Below are 23728 nucleotides of genomic sequence, written 5' to 3' on the forward strand. Positions count from 1 at the left end.
TCCGGGTCTTTTGGTGTTGCTGAGCTCACCGGTGTGTTCCTTCTTTTTAAGAATGTTCCAAACAGTTGTTTTGGCCACGCCTAATGTTTTTGCTATCTCTGATGAGTTTGTTTTGTTTTTTTAGCCTAATGATGGCTTGCTTCACTGATAGTGACAGCTATTTGGATCTCATCTTGAGAGTTGATAGCAACAGATTCCAAATGCAAATAGCACTCTTGAAATGAACTCTGGACCTTTTATCTGCTCATTGTAATTGGGATAATGAGGGAATAACACACACCTAGCCATGGAACAGCTGAGAAGTCAATTGTCCCATTACTTTTGGTCCCCCAACAAGTGGGAGGCACATATGCAAACTGTTGTAATTCCTACACCGTTCACCTGATTTGGATGTAAATACCCTCAAATTAAAGCTGACAGTCTGCAGTTAAAGCACATCTTGTTCGTTTCATTTCAAATCCATTGTGGTGGTGTATAGAGCCAAAAATGTTAGAATTGTGTTGATGTCCCAATATTTATGGACCTGACTATATATATAAAAATTTGTTTCTGTCTGTCTGGACGACTGGACCGATCTTCACCAAATTTGGCACACAGGTACATCAGGTGTCCAGGAAAGTCAGCTCTCTAGGACGTATCGTTCCTCAGATATTCCCAAAAAATAACCCACATTAGCCAATACAAGCCTGCAAGTCTTTCTCTTCAAATCCCAACTGCCATAAACACAGTTTTACTCCAGGTTTCCATAACAGCCCAGCCATTTTTCTTTACTGCTTAAAGGGGCGAGTACTGTGGAGGTCATTTTTTTTAAAGGGGTGGGCACAGTGTAGGTCACTGTTATTAAAGGGGCGGGCACTGTGGAGGTCACTGTTATTAAAGGGGCGGGCGCTATTAAGGTCCCTGTTAAAGGGGCAGGCACTGTGAAAAGTCACTGTTTTAAAGGACGGTCACTGTGAAAATCACTGTTAAAGGGGCGGTTACTGTTAAAGGGGCAGTCATTGTGAAAGTCACTGTTAAAGGGGCGGTCACTGTGAAAGTCACTGTTGAAGGGGCGGTCACTGTGAAAGTCACTGGTAAAGGGGCGGTCACTGTAAAAATGACTGTTAAAGGGGCGGTCACTGTGAAAGTCACTGTTAAAGGGGCAGTCACTGTGAAGTCACTGTTAAAGGGGCAGTCACTGTGAAGTCACTGTTAAAGGGGCGGTCACTGTGAAAGTCACTGTTAAAGGGGCGGTCACTGTAAAAGTCACTGTTAAAAGGGGGGTCACTGTGAAAATCACTGTTAAAGCAGCGGTCACTGTGAAAGCAGCGGTCACTGTGAAAGTCACTGTTAAAGGGGTGGTCACTGTGAAAGTCACAGTTGAAGGGGCTGTCACTGTGAAAGTCACTGTTAAAGGGGCGGTCACTGTGAAAGTCACCGTTAAAGGGGCGGTCACTGTGAAAGTCACTGTTAAAGGGGCGGTCACTGTGAAAGTCACTGTTAAAGGGGTGGTCTTTGTGAAAGTCACTTTTAAAGGGGCGGGTACTGTGGAGGTCTCTGTTAAAGGGGTGGGCACTGTGAAAGTCACTGTTAAAGGGGTGGGCACTGTGAAAGTCACTGTTAAAGGGGTGGGCACTGTGAAAGTCACTGTTAAAGGGGCGGGCACTGTGAAAGTCACTGTTAAAGGAGCGGGCACTGTGAAAGTCATTGTTAAGGTGGCGGTCACTGTGAAAGTCACTGTTAAAGGGGCAGTCACTGTGAAGGTCACTGTTAAAGGGGCGGCCACTATGAAGGTCACTGTTAAAGGGGTGATCAATGCTAAAGGGGTGGCCACTGTTAAAGGGGAAGACACTGTTAAAGGGGCGGGCACTGTGAAGGTCATTGTTAATGGGGCGGGCACTGTGGAGGTCAATATTAAAGGGGCGGCCACTGAGGTGGTCAATGTTAAAGGGGCGGGCACTGTGGAGGTCATTGTTAAAGGGGCGGTTACTGTCACTGTTATGGGGAAACGGTCGATATCTTTTTACGACAGACGGAAACATAAAATGAAATAGATGAAATATACCCATGCGAAGCCGGGTCCTTCTGCTAGTATATATATAAAAATTAGTTTCTGTCTGTCTGACTAGACCAGTAATGGCAAACCTTTTACAGACCGAGTGCCCAAACTGCAACACAAAACCGCAAAGTGCAAACACGGCAATTTAACCTGAATACGAATATAGTACGGTATATCCTCCATGTACTTTATCATGTAGCCATAATAGCCTGCCTACATTAAGTTAGCTGCCTGTGCTGTTCATACTGTGCCCTGCGCTGATGAAGGGCCGGAAAAGTCTAAGGCGTATCGGTGCACCATAGACTTTTTCCAGGGCGTGGGTGCCCACAGAAAGGGCTCTGAGTGCTGCCTCTGGCACCCGTGCCATAGGTTCGCCATCACTGGACTAGACGTCTGTCTGTCTGGACGTTCTTTATGCGTGACCAAACGACTGGACCGATCTTCACCAAATTTGACACACAGGTACATCAGGTGTCCGGGAAGGTTTTAGACCGGGCCGCGGCTCTCTAGGACTTACCGTTCCTGAGATATTCCCAAAAAATGACCTGCATTAGCCATAGAAGCCAGCAAGCCTTTCACTTAAATCCGAACTGCCATTTAAACGGTCACATGTCCCTTATTAGCTAATAGAAGCTCGCAGGTCCTACTCCAGGTTGCCATAACAACTGATCACAGGTTTTAGCAGTTCGCAGGTCCTTAAATATTCAGTCATATGACGTATTAAGGCACAACTTCACTGCTACATGCATGGGGGGAAGGGGCCTCTATTAAACGGACGGCCGCTGTGGAGTTCACTGTTAAAGGGGCGGGCACTGTGGAGGTCACTGTTAAAGGGGTGGTCAATGTTAAAGGGGCGGGCACTGTGGAGGTAACTGTTAAAGGGGCAGGCAATGCGGAGGTCACTGTTAAAGGGGCGGGCACGGTGGAAGTCACTGTAAAAGGGGCAGGTACTGTGAAGTTCACTGTTAAAGGAGCACACACTATGAAGGTCACTGTTAAAGGGGTGGTCAATGTTAAAGGGGCGGGCACTGTGGAGGTCACTTTTTAAAGGGGCGGGCACTGTGGAGGTTACTGTTAAAGGGGCAGGCACTGTGGAGGTTACTGTTAAAGGGGCGGGCACTGTGGATGTCACTGTATAAAGGGCAGGCACTATTAAAGACGCAGGCAATGTGGAGGTCAATGTTAAAGGGGTGGGCACTATTAAAGGGACGGGAAATGTGGAGGTCACTGTTAAAGGGCCGGTCACTAATAAAGCGGAGGGCATTGTGGAGGTCACTGTTAAAGGGCCGGTCACTAATAAAGCGGAGGGCATTGTGGAGGTCACTGTTAAAGGTGCGGACACTGTGGAGGTCACTATTAAAGGGTCGGGCACTGTAGAGGTCACTGTTAAAGGGGCGGGCACTATGAAGGTCACTGTTAAAAGGGTGGTTAATGTTAAAGGGGCGGGCACTGTAGAGATCACTGCTAAAGGGACGGGCACTGTGAAGGTCACTGTTAAAGGGGCAGTCACTGTGAAGGTCACTGTTAAAGGGGCAGCCACTGTGAAGGTCACTGTTAAAGGGGCGGCCACTATGAAGGTCACTGTTAAAGGGGTGATCAATGCTAAAGGGGTGGCCACTGTTAAAGGGGAAGACACTGTTAAAGGGGCGGGCACTGTGAAGGTCACTGTTGAAGGGGCAGACACTGTAGAGGTTACTTTTAAAGGGGCGGGCACTGTGGAGGTCACTGTTAAAGGGGCGGTTACTGTGGAGGTCACTGTTAAAGGGGCAGGTACTGTGGAGGTCACTGTTAAAGGGGCAGGCACTGTGGAAGTGAATGTTAAAGGGGTGGCCACTGTGGAGGTCAATGTTAAAGGGGCGGCCACTATGGCGGACACTGTTAAAGGGACGGGTATTGTGGAGATCACTGTTATGGGGGAAACTGTTGATAGCTTTTTACAACACACAAACACATAAAATGAAATAGATGAAATATACCCATGCGAAGTCGGGTCTTTCTGCTAGTATATATATAGATTAAGGCAAAAGTTAACAGTAAATATTATTGTTGTTAGCTTATTTACAAGGCTGTGTTCGATTTTTCTGTCCACAAAAAATGGAGTAGTGAAAAACGGATATCTTCCGTGTGTTTTTTAAACTTTTTTTTTTTTTACTCACATCAATAGAAATGGCTATTCTATTCTGGAAAAATAGACCAAAATACAGCCATTTTTATTGCACCAATCCATCTGAACAGTGGGACTTTTTTTTACTGCAGATTGTGGCACAGAAAGACATATATACACTCACCTAAAGAATTATTAGGAACACCTGTTCTATTTCTCATTAATGCAATTATCTAGTCAACCAATCACATGGCAGTTGCTTCAATGCATTTAGGGGTGTGGTCCTGGTCAAGACAATCTCCTGAACTCCAAACTGAATGTCAGAATGGGAAAGAAAGGTGATTTAAGCAATTTTGAGCGTGGCATGGTTGTTGGTGCCAGACGGGCCGGTCTGAGTATTTCACAATCTGCTCAGTTACTGGGATTTTCACGCACAACCATTTCTAGGGTTTACAAAGAATGGTGTGAAAAGGGAAAAACATCCAGTATGCGGCAGTCCCGTGGGCAAAAATGCCTTGTGGATGCTAGAGGTCAGAGGAGAATGGGCCGACTGATTCAAGCTGATAGAAGAGCAACGTTGACTGAAATAACCACTCGTTACAACCGAGGTATGCAGCAAAGCATTTGTGAAGCCACAACACGCACAACCTTGAGGCGGATGGGCTACAACAGCAGAAGACCCCACTGGGTACCACTCATCTCCACTACAAATAGGAAAAAGAGGCTACAATTTGCACGAGCTCACCAAAATTGGACTGTTGAAGACTGGAAGAATGTTGCCTGGTCTGATGAGTCTCGATTTCTGTTGAGACATTCAAATGGTAGAGCCCGAATTTGGCGTCAACAGAATGAGAACATGTATCCATCCTCTGATGGCTACTTCCAGCAGGATAATGCACCATGTCACAAAGCTCGAATCATTTCAAATTGGTTTCTTGAATATGACAATGAGTTCACTGTACTAAAATGGCCCCCACAGTCACCAGATCTCAACCCAATAGAGCATCTTTGGGATGTGGTGGAACGGGAGCTTCGTGCCCTGGATGTGCATCCCTCAAATCTCCATCAACTGCAAGATGCTATCCTATCAATATGGGCCAACATTTCTAAAGAATGCTATCAGCACCTTGTTGAATCAATGCCACGTAGAATTAAGGCAGTTCTGAAGGCAAAAAGGGGGTCCAACACAGTATTAGTATGGTGTTCCAAATAATTCTTTAGGTGAGTGTATATACACAGCAAAAATGTGTGAACATACCCTTATATGTTAAAGTGCAGCTGATTTTGCAGAATTCAACTTTCATCTTTGCTTCTCGTGACAAGCGAGGAGTCTGATAATGTTTAAGATAGAGTGGGCTCCTCCTGTCCTCCAGCCGCTGATTGAAAGACTTCTCCCTATGCAGAATAATAGGGAGAAAGCTGTCAATCAGGGGCTGAAGGGCAAGGGCGGATGGGAGAGAGCACAAATGATGAATATCATCAGACTCCTAGGTAGCACCAGACACCTAACTGATCATTGACTCTTTGCTGACAGCTTGCTGCAAGGATTATGATGTAAATTCTCAAACTCTGCTGCACTGTAACACATAACAGACAGCTACAATGAAGGGGTCTATCTCTACTTTATGATACCCTCAGAAAAGGCAATATAGCCGACCTGACAGGTTCCCTTTAAAAGAATAATCTACTTTTTATATTATATTTCAGTGCTGTAAATATCTGTATGCATTAGTTATTTCATAGTGAACATGATTTGTTAGGCTGCTTTCACACCTGTGGCCGGGTGTTTGGGCCAGCATGTCCAGCAGACTGTGTTGCGAATCAGCTGGAGAAAAACTGCTGCATGCAATGGTTTTTGTCCAGCCGATTCTAGTCATATTTGATCGGTAGTTACCGGATCTCTGCTGGACCCCATGATAGTCTATGAGGTCCAGTGGGGAGGCGATAGCATCCGGCAATGCCGCATCCGGAGAACTCCAGCATGCAAGTGTGAAACTAGCCTTAAACTTCTAAACTTGTATATTTTATATTACTTTCTGACATTTTATATCATGCATGAATCCAGGACGTTTAACTTAATTATGTGTAGTAGCTTTTTGCAACCTGCAGGTGCTGCTCTTGCCATCATTGATAATTCGATAAAAACTGTTTCTATAACGTTAAGTTGCAGCAGTGAAGTAGTGGGATATAGAGGCTCGGAGTGGACCACAGGGGAACAGGTGAATCTCGCAGTGGGCCCCCATGCAAGGTGGGCCCCTAGTCCCCTACCCCCTGCTGAAGTGGCACATGACACAGTAGACTGACATATAGATAGGTTAGCTGAAATGCTATACAGTACATTGTCCAAAAACTGGGTATTGTGGGCAGGTAGTATATGCATGTAGCTTTTACAGTGGGCCCCCAGAATAAATTTTACTGGTGGGCCCTGTGTAGCCCAGTCTGACACTGTTTCTCAATGCAGTTGTGTTTTATAAATCGTTACCGAACTTCATTTATGTTTCACGCTGCTTCCCATTTACAACATTGCATTGTCATTCATTTTACTAGATTGTCTTCCTGCCCTCTGCATTCTTTAAACGCGCCGCGTTTCTTTACATTGAAAGTATGTTACTGATGCCCTGTGCGCAGCGTTGGGGAGGTATTTAGTAACATAATCCTCTTAGCTGCTTCTCTGTTAGAAGGCAGTTCTTATCTTAGCTTTGCAATTATTTTCCTTAAAACAAAGGAAGATGTAACAGATTTACATGATTTACATTCATTTGTTACCAGCGGAATTGGCTGAATCATTTGGATAGGTGGTTGGCAGCTTGTGTGATATGATCTACTGCGCAACGCTGTTATTCAACATGCTTGGCTAACATGAAAGCTAGAACAAAGGAAAGACTGGAGAATTATTCCAGAAATGTAACCTTACGTGTTGCATCCACCAAAAAAAAAAAACAGCAACAACAACTAATAATAATAATTAGTGTTGAGCGAGAACTAAAGTGCTTGTGTGCAACACTTCGCGATGCTCGGGTGTTCTACCGAGCACCCGAGCACAATAGAAGTAAATTGGAGAACCCCAACACCCCATGCTCTGAAGAGGGTAGGGTGTCGGAACTCTAGTTTGGCTTAGGAGTCTTTGCTCTGACTCCATATATAGCTATATCCATATATGGAGTCAGTGCTTGGGGACACCCCAGTGTATTTAAATCTAATTTCTGAAAAGTTCCTGCCAAGATTCAAACTCCCAAGCTTGTATATTAGACCTTATCCACTCAGCAATGAAGCTGGATGCTAAACTGTGTCAGAAAAACCTCATAGTAGTTTCTGATTTAGTGAGTATTCCTATTCAGCAGAAGACTTATTTTATATTTCTGTGCAGGTCAACATGAGGCTGTATAGTGTAGTGGTTAACATCCTTGGCTCTAATGTGCAAGCTTGGGAGTTTGAATCCCAGCAGAAACATTTCTGAAATAGAGATTACATTTATATATATATATATATATATATATATATATATATATATATATATTTTGTAATTGTAAAAAATGAATGGCACAAAATAAATGTGTAATTACTAATATATATACAGTGTATATATATATATATATATATATATATATATATATATATATATATAATTTTTATTTTTTTTATTTTTTAAGTAATTATACATTTATTTTGTGCCATACATTTCTTACAATTACTAAAAAACATGTAAAATATATGAATTTAATCACTATTTCTGAAATGTATGTGCCAGGATTTGAACAACCTTTTGCATTAGAGGCAAGAATCTGAAAGAAACTGTGCTGAAAAAATCTCATAGTAGTTTCTGTATCAGTAAGTATTATATATATATATATATATATATATATATATATATATATAAATATGTCAGGCCCATCTACCAGACGTCAAGGTAGCTTCTCATCAGATGGGACCTACTCTAACTTGGAGTGTCCAGCTCCATTGTTACTCTGATTAAAAGCACCAGGGGGTGGGCGGGGAGTGCTAAGTTCCAAAGTTCCAAATATTCCTCTATTATATATACATATAACCAAAAAGCGGAACAGCATCTCCAGAGACAATCGCAGGTGCAAGCTACCAAGCTATATATATATTTTAGTAATTACGCATTATTTTTGTGCCAAACATTTTTTACAAATACTAAAAAACATATAAATTGTATTTCTATTTCTCAAATGTATCTGCCGGGATTTGAACTTAACCTTTTGCATCATAGCCCAGAACTTTAACCACTACACTATATAGCTTTATAGCAGTAACTTAAAAAAATATATATGAGACTTCTACTGTATAGTTCTCAGTAGAAGTTCAGTACAGTAGAAGTCTCATATATTTTTGTTAAGTAATTGGCTATGCAGCTCTATAGCTGAGTGGTTAAGTGCCTTCCCTCTAATGCACAAGGTTGTGAGTTTGAAACTTTTCTGAAATACAGGCTAAATTAGATTTATATTTAAATACACTGGGTGTCCCCAAGCACTGACTCCATATATAGAAATAGCTATATATGGAGTCAGAGTAGGGACTTCTAACCCGCGGACTCACACTGAGGGATTCCCTCACTGTACAGCGATCTTTCTGCATAAAAATAGAGGCTAAATTAGATTTAAATACACTGACTCGAGCACACGCGGTGTTTGGCCGAGCATGCTCGCTCAACACTAATAATAATACTACTGCTATGTGGATGTAATAAAATAACCTGTAGACCTGATTGTGTATTCCGATGGCAAGCAGCATTTAAAGAAATATTATGGGAGTAGCTATCCATTAGTTATTGAGAATAAAATTTAGGAGAATTCCTTTAAGGTCTTCTCCTGATCAGATTATGAATAATTGATGGACAACCCTTTGTGACAAGCCCTTTTAGAGCTTTACTAAACTGCCTGTGAGTCTCAGGCTGGTGGAACGAATTGGATGAAAGCTGCCTTCATGTTCTAGGTTTGTGGATGACCCAAAAGGACATTGTAGTAAATGAACATGAACACTGGGATAGACTGGACCTTCATTTATAAGAGGTTTCCAAAAGTGGGTTGAGGTTAAATCCACACCTGTTAATTCTGGCAGAGGAACATACCCAGGCAATGCCGGGGGTCTACTGCATCTCATTCACTATAAAAGGGGTCTGGACAAAAAAAAATGCAGGCAGCCTAACTCATTTAAACTTTCCTTCTTCAAGAAAACCAGAGTGAAGATCACAGTTAAAGAGCCCCTGTTAATGTTGAATTACAATCTATTCTTTTGGAATAATTCAATAAAAGAGGTTGTCTCATCTGACTCCCAAGCCAGACATATTCCCTGTAAAGATTGCATTGATGGCTTGAGCCCAACAGGAGCCATTGTTATAAAGCAGCTCTCCATTTTGGCTCATAGAAGTGGGTCTCAGAGGGAGAAAAGGTGCTTCCCCTCTGTAACATCTATATGTCCTAAAAATATATAGAATAGTGGGTTCTCTTCATGAGAAAACCTCTTTAAATATCTTTTCTTACGTTTTTAATATCGGGTTGAGCTGTTGCATAGGAATATTTATGGTAACAAGAGAGTCTAATGGTTTTCCAGAGATGCATTTTCCTGTAGTCATCACTAGGGGAAGTAACATAATTAAACTAAACTTTTAATATTATAAGAAAAAAATCTTCAAAAAGACAAAAGCCCCTACAGACATAAACACACAAACAGATACAGGACCTCAGACCATGCAATACAGTGGTGAAACAGGGTCACAAAACCTCAGGTCCGTACGCCAGAATCCCCTAAGCTGATTTTGGATCTGGAAACGTACCTTTTCAAATAAAAAGGAAAGATCTTACCTAATGAACGCTGTTCGCAATGAACGAAATGCCAGTAGAAAGGGAGGTTACTTTGATACTGCGAGCTCAATACCCGGTATTCATTTTGGAGATGATGCTTCGGCTATGAGCTTGTCAGGTAAATGGTCTTTGAAGTAGGGAAGCCTCGGGGAGGGAAAACTGATCCTGTTGTGCCCTACTTGACCTATTGGACTTTAGTAGCCCCTTTCTTGACTCTGTATTTACGCTTTCAGCAGTACTTAGGGAAAGGTGCGAACGCACTGTTCTCTCCCGGATTGACAAATCCGTTTTCTTTCTATCACTAGGGGAAGCTCAGTGCAAAGAGATTATAAAGTTCCCATTGACTTCAGTGGTAACTGTATACATTCCTATGTACTAAACTCCCTCTAGTGGTGGCTGCAGGGGCGGATTGGCCATAGACCTTTCTATGGGACAGTTCATTTCAATGGGAGTGTTGAAAATAACCAATTGACACACTCAGCTATTTTTGGAAATTCCATAAAAGTGAATAGAGAGCGCACAGCGCAAGCGCAATCATTGCTCTATTCACTTCCCTGGAACTGCCAGAAGTAGCTGAGCCAGCACTAGGCTATTTTCAGCATTCCCATAGAAATGAACAGCTGAGCATGCGCAGTGTGCTCTTGTTTACTTTGGGAGCTCTGTTCTAGCGATAGGTACAGGTCCCAGCGGTGGAACCTGCACCTATCTGACATTGGTGGCCTATTCTAGCGTTATGCCACTAGTTAATTCAGGTGAGACAACCCCTTTAAGCTACACAAATGTAATTCAGGAGGTTCATAGTGTGAGTTTTAAAAAGACAATAACCGTATAGTATGTAAGGGAATTCTGATGTATTTCAAAAGTGGTTACCTTTTACACCACCTTCATATTGTGGGTAATATTGGTCGGCATCTCTAATGATTTGGGTTTTGGTGTTTTATTGTCTTCTTTTAGTGCTGTCTGGTTATAAATTTCTCCTATTCTGCATTTAGCTTAACTTATGATGGTAAATATATACTGGTCCATTTTTCCATCCACTGGACATTTCAGAGATGAAAATGAATGCACTGCTGTTAAAGGGCATCTGTCAGCAGATTTGTACCTATGACACTTGCTGACCTGTTCTATGTGTGCTTGGTAGCTGAGGGCATCTGTGTTGCTCCCATGTTCATACATATGTGGCCGCATTTCTGAGAAAAATGATGTTTTAATATATGCAAATGAGCCTCTAGGAGCAATGGGGGCGTTGCTGTTACTCCTAGAGGCTCTGCAACTATAGTTCCCTCTCCACTTTGATTGACAGGGCCGGGTGTGATGATGCTTTCACTGCCTGGTCCTGTCAATCAAAGTGCAGAGGATGCCATTAGTTGCAGAGAGAGCAGAGCCTCTAAGTGTAATGGCAATGCCCCCATTTCTCCTAGAGGTTCATTTGCATATATTAAAACATAATTAGCCACAACTCTGATCAGACTTTCTCTAAAGAGCAGAACATAAAAGGGGGAGACTTATCAAGAAAGGCACTTTCTGTGCCAGTCTTGATATCTTCTGCAGTGACGTAGGATGCACCACATTTATGACGAGGTACAGGCATTATCATAAATTAGGTGCATCCTCCAGCAGTCCATGTGCCTAAACAGAAATCGACGGCGTCGATTTCTGGCTTCATTTGCACCAGAAAACTATCATAAATGAAGATAAATTTATCACTGCTGTTGGCCACGTTCCTTTCCCGCCCTTACCATGCCCCCTTTTGGAAAAGTAGTGAGGATGGCGTAAAAATAGGCACTTGGAACTATTTTTCAAAAGTTGCATTTAAAAAGTTGCAAACATACAGCATTCAACTTTTTCTGGCGCAAGGGAAATGATATATCACCCCCATAGTATACAATATATACCTAGATTATCCATCCAACAACTAATGTTCACTAGTAAAAAGGTGTATTAAGGTAAAATAGTGCAGTAAATCTCATAATATGAGGTACCTATCCTTTATGGTCCTATCTTTTATGTTGTAAGTGCTGACCACCCCCTTCTTGCCTTTCCAGTAATTTCTCTAAGACTATGAGTCATGACCATACATCCTACTGAAGTCATCCATGGACAAGTGACATACTTGCCTCTCATAAATACATAAGCTCAGTTTCTGTCTCTTTTTTCGTTACAGCTGTTTCCAATGCTATATAAGTAAGAATTAGGACAGAAGGAGCAGGATGAAAATATGGCAGTCCTGTTGTTGCCACCAAGTCCTGACAGCTTCCGCCGTTTCACCCCAGAATCATTGGCTGCTATTGAGAAGCGTATCGCTGAGGAACAGGCAAGAAGTGCCAAACAGGAATACAGAGAAGGAGAGGACAATGAAAATAAAGAGGGATTACCTACGTCACATCCTGACTTGGAGGCTGGCAAACAGCTGCCTCGAATCTTTGGGGACTTTCCTTCACATCTTATTGGGCAACCCCTGGAGGATATTGACCCATTCTACAAAAATAAGAAGGTAACAGCAGCTTGTGTTTAACCCCTTCCTCATCTAAAATCAGCAGTTTGACAATAATCTCCCTAGAATATATTGCATGGCAAAGTGTAGCATATTTGGCACATCTCGCATTTATATTCATTTATTTTGTATTTGTTTTTAGCGAATTGAATCAGAATTCTGACCAAATTTGAAGGCAGGTTTTAGACTAGAAAAGGGGGTGTGCCTTGAAGAGAAACGGCAGTGGCTTGATTGCTTACTTAATTCTTTGGCGGATTCCAACGCATTATTGCGTGTAAGTGTAAAGCACCTTTCACACTCGCGTTGTTGTTTTCCGGTATTGAGATCGGGCAGAGGATATCAGTACCGGAAAAAAAAAAAATCTTAGTTTAGTCCTCATGCATTCTGAATGGAAAGAGATCCCGTTCAGGATGCAACAGGATGTCTTCCTTCCCAGCAGCATTCTGTTTTCTGACCAGTCATAAAAACGGAAAAAAAATATGGATCCGGCAATGAAAACAATGTAAGTCAATGTTGACGGATCAGTTTTTTAGGAGCATAAAAAACTGGATCCGTCACCCATTGACTTTCAATGTATTTAGTGAAGCATCTGTCTTTTTCCGTTTTCACAAGTGTGAAAGAGGCCTTAAGCTGGCAGGCAAACTATTAGGCCGCTGGCAAAAATTATGAAACTGTTAGGCCATGCTTCTGGCAGACCTCACTTTATCAGGCCACTGGCCGCCTTAAAAAAAATCATTGACACAAGACCCCTGTTCTGATAATCGGTTTGGCTCCTGCAGTCGGACCACCCCTTATCATTTATCCTGTGTGAAGGGGATAATTTAGATCTTGGGACAACTGCTTTATATCTCTGGTAACAATTTCAATGCATTGTTCTTCTCTCTGTATTTTTCTCTAGACCTTTATAGTACTAAACAAAGGAAAGACAATCTTCAGATTTAGTGCCACACCTGCTTTGTATATAATTAGCCCTTTCCATCCTATCAGAAGAGCTGCAATCAAAATTTTGGTACATTCATATCCTTTCAAGTTAAATGAGATTCTGTCTGTGCGGCTGACTCACCGTCATATGTTTTCCAAACCTGTTATCCATCTGCTTTATGTGTTGCAAAAAAGGTGGCAAATAACAGTGGAAAGAGATATTGTTCGACAGTATGTGTTATGTGCTTACATTTTAGTTGTTTTTCTGGGTTTTAGTAGTTTACCTTACCGCCATAGCACGTAAAGAGGTTCTCCGATTACATAATGATTTTTAAAAAAAATCTGCTCAGAGTACCCCAAACTTACTTAGTATGGTTGAAAAAAGACATAAATCCATGAAGTTCAACCAAGGATGGGAGAAGATGTGAATTGAATGAAGGGGAGCAATGATTTCTACCGATTATGATGTGTTAATATTATCTAATTTTAAGAATTCATCTAAGCCTTTTTTTAAACTGTCCACTGTTCCCGCCATTACCAGGTCCTGAGGTAGACAATTCCACAGATTTATAGTTCTGATGTAAAGAAGCCTTGTCACCTCTGGAGACTGAACTTTTTCTTCTCCAGTCGGAGGCAGTGCCCCCTTGTCTTTTGAGGGGAATTTACATGGAACAGCGTTTCATTTTTTGTATGGCCCATTTATATATTTGTATAGGTTAGTCATGTCCCCCCTTAGACATATCTTCTGAAAACTAAATACATTTATTTATTTTTTAATTGATTCTTATAACTAACCCTCTCTATGCCCCTTATCAGTTTAGTTGATCTCCTTTGTACTGTTTCCAGCTCCAGGGCATCTTTTCTATGGTCTCGTGCCCAGAACCGAATTGCATGTTCCAAATGAGGCCATACCAAAGCTTTGTAAAGTAGTAGTGTTACATTCCTGCCCCGCAAGTCCATGCCTTTGTAAATACATAACAGCATTCTGGTAGCTTAAGACGCCGGTGATTGAAATTCTATGATGTTATTTAGTCTGCAAACTACAAGAATACCCAGATTTCTTTCTGTAAGTGGCTCCTAGCTGACATGGAGGGAGTGGAGGTGTGGGGAGATTGACTGCTGCAATGAGAACGTTGTGGTAGGCAGAGCAAGCTATGAGAAATACTACAGAGCGAATAATCCTAAGAATTGGTTAGAACACCCAACAGGAAGCTGATGAAAACAGGAAGTTCTGCATGTAAACATCCCCCAGGATGTAATGACGCAGAGAAAAGGGGTAGAAAATCCTTTATGTAAAAGAAGGATAAGGGACAATAATATGCAGTGTTCTTTATGAAACCGGAGAACCCATCAACGGTTAGGATCACCCACTGTACTCCTGCTGCCAAATTGAAATGTCTAAAATTCTAGTAAAGCAATGATTTCTCACTAGACCATGTATCAGTCTGCTCAGCTTATTTTGCTGCTGGCAGATCAGATAGCATGTTCAGTGTGACAGGTTCTCCTTAAGAGTGGAATCACACAAGCAGTTTTTAATGCTGTTTTTCAACCCAAACCCTAATAAGTGTTAAGAAAAGATTAATACTTCTTTTTTTTTATCCATTACTTATTTTGGTTAACAAAAGCTGAATCAAAAACTGTCACAAAAACTTCCTGTGTGATTGCATCCTAAGACTCTGACCACAAACAGTGGCTACAGTTCTGCGGTGCTTGTGTCTGGACACCCGATTTTTATAGGCTAAACATCTTTAAAAACCATATGGCTGATAAGTCACTGCTAGATTATACTGAAAAGTTTAATTCCTGGCAAATCAAGTCAATTAAAATAAGAACAGGAGAAAAAATGTGTACGAAGCCTTCAACCACTTAAGATCAATCAACGCGAGCGATGGAGATATATTTAATTACGTTATGTGCTGTGATTGATGGTAGTTACTGCTGCTGAGTTACTTCTACGTGTGGAGATGTCAGGCATAGTATGGTTTTGCTTCCTATTTTTTAGACAGTTATATGTAATAGAGACCTGTCATAGGCACTACTTCCAGTGGTCTCCAAAAAGACAACTTTTGGGGCCATTATATGTCAGTTTTCTGTATTTGTGTATTTCTAATATCAATGTACAGTGTTTTCCTTGACAGATGGTCTTCACATTGTTCAGTATGTTTATAATGTGCACTATCCTCACAAACTGCGTGTTCATGGCTATGTCTGACCTGGGAACGTGGGGCAAATATGTAGAGTAAGTATTCATCATGTTATAGCTAGATGTGTGCTGTATTGAGTCTTGTCTTATAGGAGTTGTGTGCAGTGCATGTCCACTAACATTTGCACATTTATTAAAAACATTGGGTGAAATTGAATAAATACAGTAATTCCCAATTATTTCATATCTTATTATTAATAAATACATGTAAATTTGGTATTATAATTTTGTGCATAAAATATCAAATGCCGGTGTGCCTATCACATTTTACTATGTGGTTTGTACAGTGTTTAGCTAAGTTGGAAAAATCTTCTGATGTCTATGCCAAAAGTATAATGAACCCAATGTATACCAAAAGAGTGTACTATGTAGACATACCTGACGTACCCTTTATTTCACTGTATTGAAAAGTGTGAAGCGCATGCTTTACAACCTAGGAGGAGTCCACAAAAAGCACGTGTAACTACTTGCTTTCTCGATGTAACAATTCTGCAGAATCTCTTTTCACAACTCTATGATGTGCCGTTCTTCTGTTATTTCTGCTAGAAGTTATGAATGAATTACAAACAGTTTACAAGGAAAGTACAGCTGGGTGTTACCAATTGAGGGCGTATCTCTGCACAGTCTGACATGGCAGCACTGATTTGATAATATCAGACAGTGCAGGGACACACCCCTTCCTGGTATCATCCATCAGGACCTTCATTGCAAACTGATAGAAATTCATTCATAACTTCTAGCAGGACTAATGGCACAACATAGAGTCATAAGAATAGATGCTATTACATGAGGAATGCAAGTAGTCACTAAAACAGACATGTCAAGAGAGGTGAAAGGTCCTATTTAACTCTTCTGTTTTCATTTTGTAATATCCAATATAGTTCTTCATTTATATACCCCTCCTCACAAGTCGGTGATGAGGCTTGTGCTGCACAGTGGACAGTATACCCAGAAATCTTTAAATAGTTGACACATTGGAATTAAGGCAGCGGATTAGGAGGAGGACCATTTCTAGTTGTCCATTTTAGAAAACCCACCACGACAGCCTGAGATGGGAATGACATGGCTTGATTTCTGCCAGCCTGATTTTCTGTATTCTGTTGTCAAGAGGGCAAGGGGCACTCCAGTTTTGAGATGACCAGTGTTGCATTGTGTCAGACAGATTTAGTTGCTATGGATACACTGCCTAATGGGATTGTCAGGCAGTACATCCCTAGCAACCAGTCTGCAGAATGGCCACGGAACTGAGGCCAGATGAGGAGCAGTAAGGCTTGGCAGAACTGAAACCACACAGTTCCTAACTTCTTGCTGCAATGTGAACTATATTTCTGCAAAAAATAATTTGGATCTCTTAATTTTGTCATAGTGCTTAACCAATCCCGAGATTATTTGCTGATGTAACGTTGGTCATAAACCCAAAACCTAACTTTTCATAAAACCGAGTCAACACCAATTACATTTTGCTAGACTGGCATGTTACTGGCTTTTGAGGACTGGGGGCAATTATCTATGGCTAAGGCTGGAGATACATGGCGATCTTGGCCACGACACCAGTTGCGCAACCAAGGATCTCTGTGTAGCCATAGAAATAAATGAAGTCACAGCGCAACTTGCAAGTTGCGGCGGCTTACAAGCTGCTGTGACCCCAGAATCAGAACCTGCTCGATATTCTTGTAATTTTGGGGTTGCGGTCTTGGCAACTTGCAAGTTGCGCTTCAACCCCATTCATTTGGATACAGTGATCCACGGATGTGTGACGGCTGTTGTGGACGAGATCGCCATGTAGCTCGAGCTTAATGAATGATTTAAGTTAACCCGACACGCATTTTGTTATGATGCCTATGATCTCTATTCTTGGATCTTAATTTCATGCCTAAAAATATTGCTTACTTGTTGATTAATTGCTTTTCTCGTTGATATTGATGTCTGTATTTTAATGAAATGCTTTGCCAGGGCTTTCTTATCTTGTGAGATACAGTAGGCACGTAAGTAAACTTCTAACTCCACCGCGCCTTCTCATGAACTTCGCTGATCTCACTGGTTATGCTGCATTGCACCATGGAAGGACATACTCCGCTGCATTTGTCATTCAGAGATAGAACATGTGATACTGGTCTTGTTGTCTTGTGCTTGTTCTTTATACGCCTGGGTGTTGGATACACCAGACATCTTCATCAAATGTTAGAATACCATAAACCGATTGATTCACGATAAGATGTCTTGCTGACTTTGGTAGTGAGTGGTAAATCTTCCTGACATCAGAAACTTAAATGCTCCACTGTGATTACTTCTTGTCTTCTGTATAATTGCAAATAGGTTTTTACCCAAGAAGATTAGACGCTCTTAACATCTTCCCACACTGCCCTACTATTGGTTGTATTGGGCAGTAAATTGCCTGATGAAGGGTCATGTTGATGTGAAACATTGTTATTAAATAAATAATATTCTCCAGCGATGTTACATGGTTTGGAGTACAATGTGCTCGATTTTATGGTAGATCAGGTGCATTTTATTTCACAATTTAATCCCACCCGCTAATATTATGGACAGTGTATAATGATAAACATCTCATTCATGGCTGCGAGACCCAACTATAGGGATTTAGAGCAATTTTGACTCAAAGAAAACTTCACATTGAACATGCCTGTCATAGAGCAGGAGTTCCTGAGCAGATTGATATATTTTGTGGGAAAAGATTCAGTATAACTTAATTCCCTCCTCATTTTTGGCTTAGATGTCCAGTGGGCGGTTCTACTTAGTGACTTAGTTATCTCTCTATGAACACTTATATAGGGAAGGCTGTTAATCCATGAGTAAGAAAGCCTACTGGACTCCTAAGCCTAGATTCAGCAGAGACTTAAATCAATAAAAAACAAGTTATACAATCTTCTCCTACAAACTAACGTATATATCAATCTGTTCAGCTCCACCTACTGTACTATGCCACCTGCAGACCAGACTCCATATTTAGTGTGACAGGTTCCCTTTAATACATGCCAGGCTTCCCATTCCCATAGCTGTTATTTCTGAGTTCAGAGGTTGGTGAGAAAAAAAATTATGTATATTAGATAATATAGCTGCATCTAGGGCTATGCAGAAGGATATACACTATATTATTGCTTACCATTGTGCACCAGTTATCTCTCACTTGATATTACTCTGGAGCTCTGGCCAATTTTCCCCCACAAAGCTGCAAGTGCTGAAAATAGTTGCGTGGGCGCTTTGTAAATATAGGATTTGTAGATATTTCCTCCAGAAAACTGGTGTAGATACATTCATTAGTCTGTCACAATGTACGCAGAGAATCCATTTCAGGCCTGTCTTAATTTAAAAGCTATCAATTTTTACAAAGCAATTCCATCTAAAAACTAAAAGAAAGTAGCTCTGCCAATGTCTTAAACCCAAAAAAATCCTATAATTTGCAGTTCCTGTGCAGACCTTTGTATTTTTATGATCATAAATTACAAACATAAAAAGGCAAAATAGTAGAAGTTAAATTCTACGCGTTTCGATCATAAGTGATCTTACTCGAAATGCGTTGAAAATATAATTTTGCTTTTGGAACTTGATTTTAATGAAAAACTGAAAATAAAGCTCCTGATTTAAGTTCCTGGTTCTGGATTAATGAATGGGACTAAGCTGTAATACCAGACACGGCCCATGGACGAGAGCGGCGCTGTTTCTGAAAAAATGTAGGCCATTTAACAAGAGAGAGGGTAGAGGCAGTGGAGGATTTACTTGTACTTTTTAACTATAGATACTCATAGCCAGTGGCGTAACTAGAGTTCTATTGGCCCCAGGGCAAACTGTGAATTGGGGCCCCCCCGAGCCCCTGCCCACTATAGGTCTGTACCAATGCTCGGTATTAACATATTGGGCGACAAAACTGTGGGGGATCACAGCGGGGCAGGCGAGGGATCTTTCAAGAAAAGAGAAATTCTGGCAGCATCAGCAGAGGGTACTCCAGATGTAAAAGTTAAAATGTGAAAAACTCTCTCTTACCGTATATATTTTATTTTGCCCCCTCTGTATATATTCCATTTTTCCCCCTGTATATATTTCATTTTTTGCCCCCTCTCTCACTGTATATATTCAATTTTTTGTACCCTCAGTACATATTTCGTTTTTTGCCCCCTCTGTATATACTTCATTTTGCCCCCTCTGTGTGTGTGTATATATATATATATATATGTATATATATATATATATATATATATATATATATCCGTTTTGTCCCCTCTATATATATATATATATATATATCCATTTTGACCCCCTGCCCTGTATATATTCCATTTTGCCCCTGTATATATATCCATTTTGCCCCCTCTGTATATATATCCATTTTGCCCCCTCTGTATATATATCCATTTAGCCCCCTCTTTATATATATTCCATTTTGCCCCCTGTTACAGGCAAAATGGATATATATACAGGGGGCAAAATGGAATGTATACATTGGGGGCAAATGGATATATATACAGGGGGCAAAATGGAATATATACAGAGAGGACAAAATGGATATATATACAGGGGCCCTATATATACACCCTGTACAGAATTATTAGGCAAATGAGTATTTTGACCACATCATCCTCTTTATGCATGTTGTCTTACTCCAAGCTGTATAGGCTCGAAAGCCTACTACCAATTAAGCATATTAGATGATGTGCATCTCTGTAATGAGAAGGGGTGTGGTCTAATGACATCAACACCCTATATCAGGTGTGCATAATTATTAACTTTTTTTTGGCAAAATGGGTCAAAAGAAGGACTTGACAGGCTCAGAAAAGTCAAAAATAGTGAGATATCTTGCAGAGGGATGCAGCACTCTTAAAATTGCAAAGCTTCTGAAGCGTGATCATCGAACAATCAAGCGTTTCATTCAAAATAGTCAACAGGGTCGCAAGAAGCGTGTGGAAAAACCAAGGCGCAAAATAACTGCCCATGAACTGAGAAAAGTCAAGCGTGCAGCTGCCAAGATGCCACTTGCCACCAGTTTGGCCATATTTCAGAGCTGCAACATCACTGGAGTGCCCAAAAGCACAAGGTGTGCAATACTCAGAGACATGGCCAAGGTAAGAAAGGCTGAAAGACGACCACGACTGAACAAGACACACAAGCTGAAACGTCAAGACTGGGCCAAGAAATATCTCAAGACTGATTATTCTAAGGTTTTATGGACTGATGAAATGAGAGTGAGTCTTGATGGGCCAGATGGATGGGCCCGTGGCTGGATTGGTAAAGGGCAGAGAGCTCCAGTCCGACTCAGACGCCAGCAAGGTGGAGGTGGAGTACTGGTTTGGGCTGGTATCATCAAAGATGAGCTTGTGGGGCCTTTTCGGGTTGAGGATGGAGTCAAGCTCAACTCCCAGTTCTACTGCCAGTTTCTGGAAGACACCTTCTTCAAGCAGTGGTACAGGAAGAAGTCTGCATCCTTCAAGAAAAACATGATTTTCATGCAGGACAATGCTCCATCACACGCGTCCAAGTACTCCACAGCGTGGCTGGCAAGAAAGGGTATAAAAGAAGAAAATCTAATGACATGGCCTCCTTGTTCACCTGATCTGAACCCCATTGAGAACCTGTGGTCCATCATCAAATGTGAGATTTACAAGGAGGGAAAACAGTACACCTCTCTGAACAGTGTCTGGGAGGCTGTGGTTGCTGCTGCACGCAATGTTGATGGTGAACAGATCAAAACACTGACAGAATCCATGGATGGCAGGCTTTTGAGTGTCCTTGCAAAGAAAGGTGGCTATATTGGTCACTGATTTGTTTTTGTTTTGTTTTTGAATGTCAGAAATGTATATTTGTGAATGTTGAGATGTTATATTGGTTTCACTGGTAAAAATAAATAATTGAAATGGGTATATATTTGTTTTTTGTTAAGTTGCCTAATAATTATGCACAGTAATAGTCACCTGCACACACAGATATCCCCCTAAAATAGCTAAAACTAAAAACTACTTCCAAAAATATTCAGCTTTGATATTAATGAGTTTTTTGGGTTCATTGAGAACATGGTTGTTGTTCAATAATAAAATTAATCCTCAAAAATACAACTTGCCTAATAATTCTGCACTCCCTGTATATCAATTTTGCCCCCTTTTTGTCCCTGTATATATTTAATTTTTTTCATTTTTTGCGTTTTGCCATATATTTCATGATTTTGCCCCTGGGCCGGGCCCCTCTGAAAGATTTGCTGCCATGCCTGGGGCGTGCCACTGTGCCACACTGCCAGGTGCCTCCCTGTGAGTTATGAAGCCAGTGGCATGTGCACATTTACACATTCAAAAAAATAAATAAATACTTACCTACTCTGAGACTGCTCCGCTCCTGCCGTCTTGTTCTTGCACAATCCCGTCAACCCGTGTGATCCCGCCAGACCCGGCGCGAGGTCACGGGTCTGGTCTGGATCACAGCAAGAAAGCAGCACCGGATGGGTGGAGGCAGGGCCGGGGGTGGTAGGGCGTAAGTTACTAACTGCAAGTGCGCAGTGCTGCGCCGCCGGCCAGGCACAGAGGAATAATTTTAAAATCACTTGTGGCAGAGCTGTGACCGCGATCGTTACGCCCCTGCTCATAGCTGTACAATGCATGGAATGGCAGGAATTTTTTTTAAATGTGAAGAGATTTCTTCATGTTTTTTTGTCATGAACAGCAACAATAAAAAAGGCTAAAAAGCTGCACATAGCCTTTCAATAAACTTAAATGCAGTTTTTAGTACATCACACATGGTATGCAGTGCTTATATGCATAGTCATCATGGGATCACAACTCCCAACGACTAAATATTACCCCTGTTTTAACCTGAAATATGCATAAAAAGTTACGTTTGAAGTCCAGCGCTGTCTCTGTAGATATGATGAGGCTCTGGAGATGTTTCTCCATTCTGAATATAGACTATTACTATCATTCCCTGGGCCGGAGTCTATGGAAGGAAATATATTCATCTCGTCTTTGTCCACAAATGTAAACAAAAGATTCAGTAGCAATTAACAAAGCAATAAGTTGGCTTGTTTTAGCGGCCGTAACAAAGGCTTGTTTCATACTGGCAATATGATAATCACCAGCATCTGCCGCTTTGAAATGCAACAGCTTATCTTGTCATTGTCGACAGGGAAAAAGGAAAATGCCCCAGGTTGCTCAGCATGATACATATCTCCTGTGTGCAGGATCAAAATCACTGCTACAGATGGCAATCATACAAGCCGTAGTGAAAGATTCAACTACACTTATAGGTTTGTTTTGGACGACTAAGGGTACGGTCACACGGTCAGGTTTCTGCATGCAGTTTTGGAGGCCAAAATCAGGAGTGGATCATAGAAGGAGAGAAAGTATAAAGGACAGATACAACTTCTCTTTTTTGAATTCACTCCAGGTTTTGGCCGAACCCCAAGGGTAAGACCACACGTCACTGTCATGCTGCGGTTAGGCAGCTCATCAAGTCGACTGCATGTAGTTACGGCATCTATAATCAACCTAGGGTGCTTTTCTTGATGGCGATCGTTTGTCTACTGTTCCTTGCACTGTTGTGAATGAATCTGGTTCTTTAGCATTCTGATTAACCAGCTCACCAAGAACAGCGCCGTACATTGTATAGCGGTTGTGCTTGATATCGCGCTCAGCCGCATTCACTTGAATGGGGCTGAGCTGTGTCTAGGCCACGTGACGCATGAACGCGTCGTCACTCGGCCTTGGAAAAGCATAGAGAAGGCTGTCGCGCTCACAAAAGCGGCGCTGCCTTCTCAAACAGCTGACCGGTGGGGGCCCCGGTTGTAGGACCCCCACTGATCAGATACTGATGACCTATCCTGAGGCAAGTGGCTGATCAACTATGCAGCCAATGCTACCAGTAGACACAAACAACTGGACATGTTTTATGTGCTATCAACCACACATACAACAGGTGCAGTCATCACAACTTTGAAAGTGCCAGGTCTATCTCAGAAACCAATCTGACTTTAATTGGCAAATGAGATGCTGCGGTTCCCTACCGCAGCATGACCGTGTCATGTAATCGTACCCTTTGGGTCCCTTTTACATAGGTTAGTACTCAGGGCAATGATCGGGAACAAACCATTCATTCCCAGTCAGTGCCAGCAGGTTCAACTGCATTTTCATGTAGCAATCTGTATTGGAAT

General features: G+C 41.6%; 1 protein-coding gene across 14 annotated transcripts in view; it reads left to right on the forward strand.

Moving 5' to 3' along the window:
* Positions 1 to 23728, forward strand: part of LOC121002352 (sodium channel protein type 4 subunit alpha-like) — a 450413-nt gene that overhangs the window by 95991 nt on the left and 330694 nt on the right. For 12 of the 14 annotated variants that reach the window (XM_040433808.1, XM_040433805.1, XM_040433807.1 and 9 more), the window contains 3 exons: positions 12129 to 12458; positions 13357 to 13475; positions 15529 to 15618. In XM_040433808.1, coding sequence (XP_040289742.1) covers positions 12183 to 12458; positions 13357 to 13475; positions 15529 to 15618 — 485 coding nt within the window. In that variant the 5' untranslated portion in view covers positions 12129 to 12182. Of the gene's footprint in view, positions 1 to 12128; positions 12459 to 13356; positions 13476 to 15528; positions 15619 to 23728 lie in introns of those variants that run through there. The other 2 variants (XM_040433810.1, XM_040433814.1) reach the window with 1 other exon arrangement.

Source organism: Bufo bufo, chromosome 5, assembly GCF_905171765.1.
Source record: "Bufo bufo chromosome 5, aBufBuf1.1, whole genome shotgun sequence".
NCBI lineage: Eukaryota > Metazoa > Chordata > Amphibia > Anura > Bufonidae > Bufo > Bufo bufo.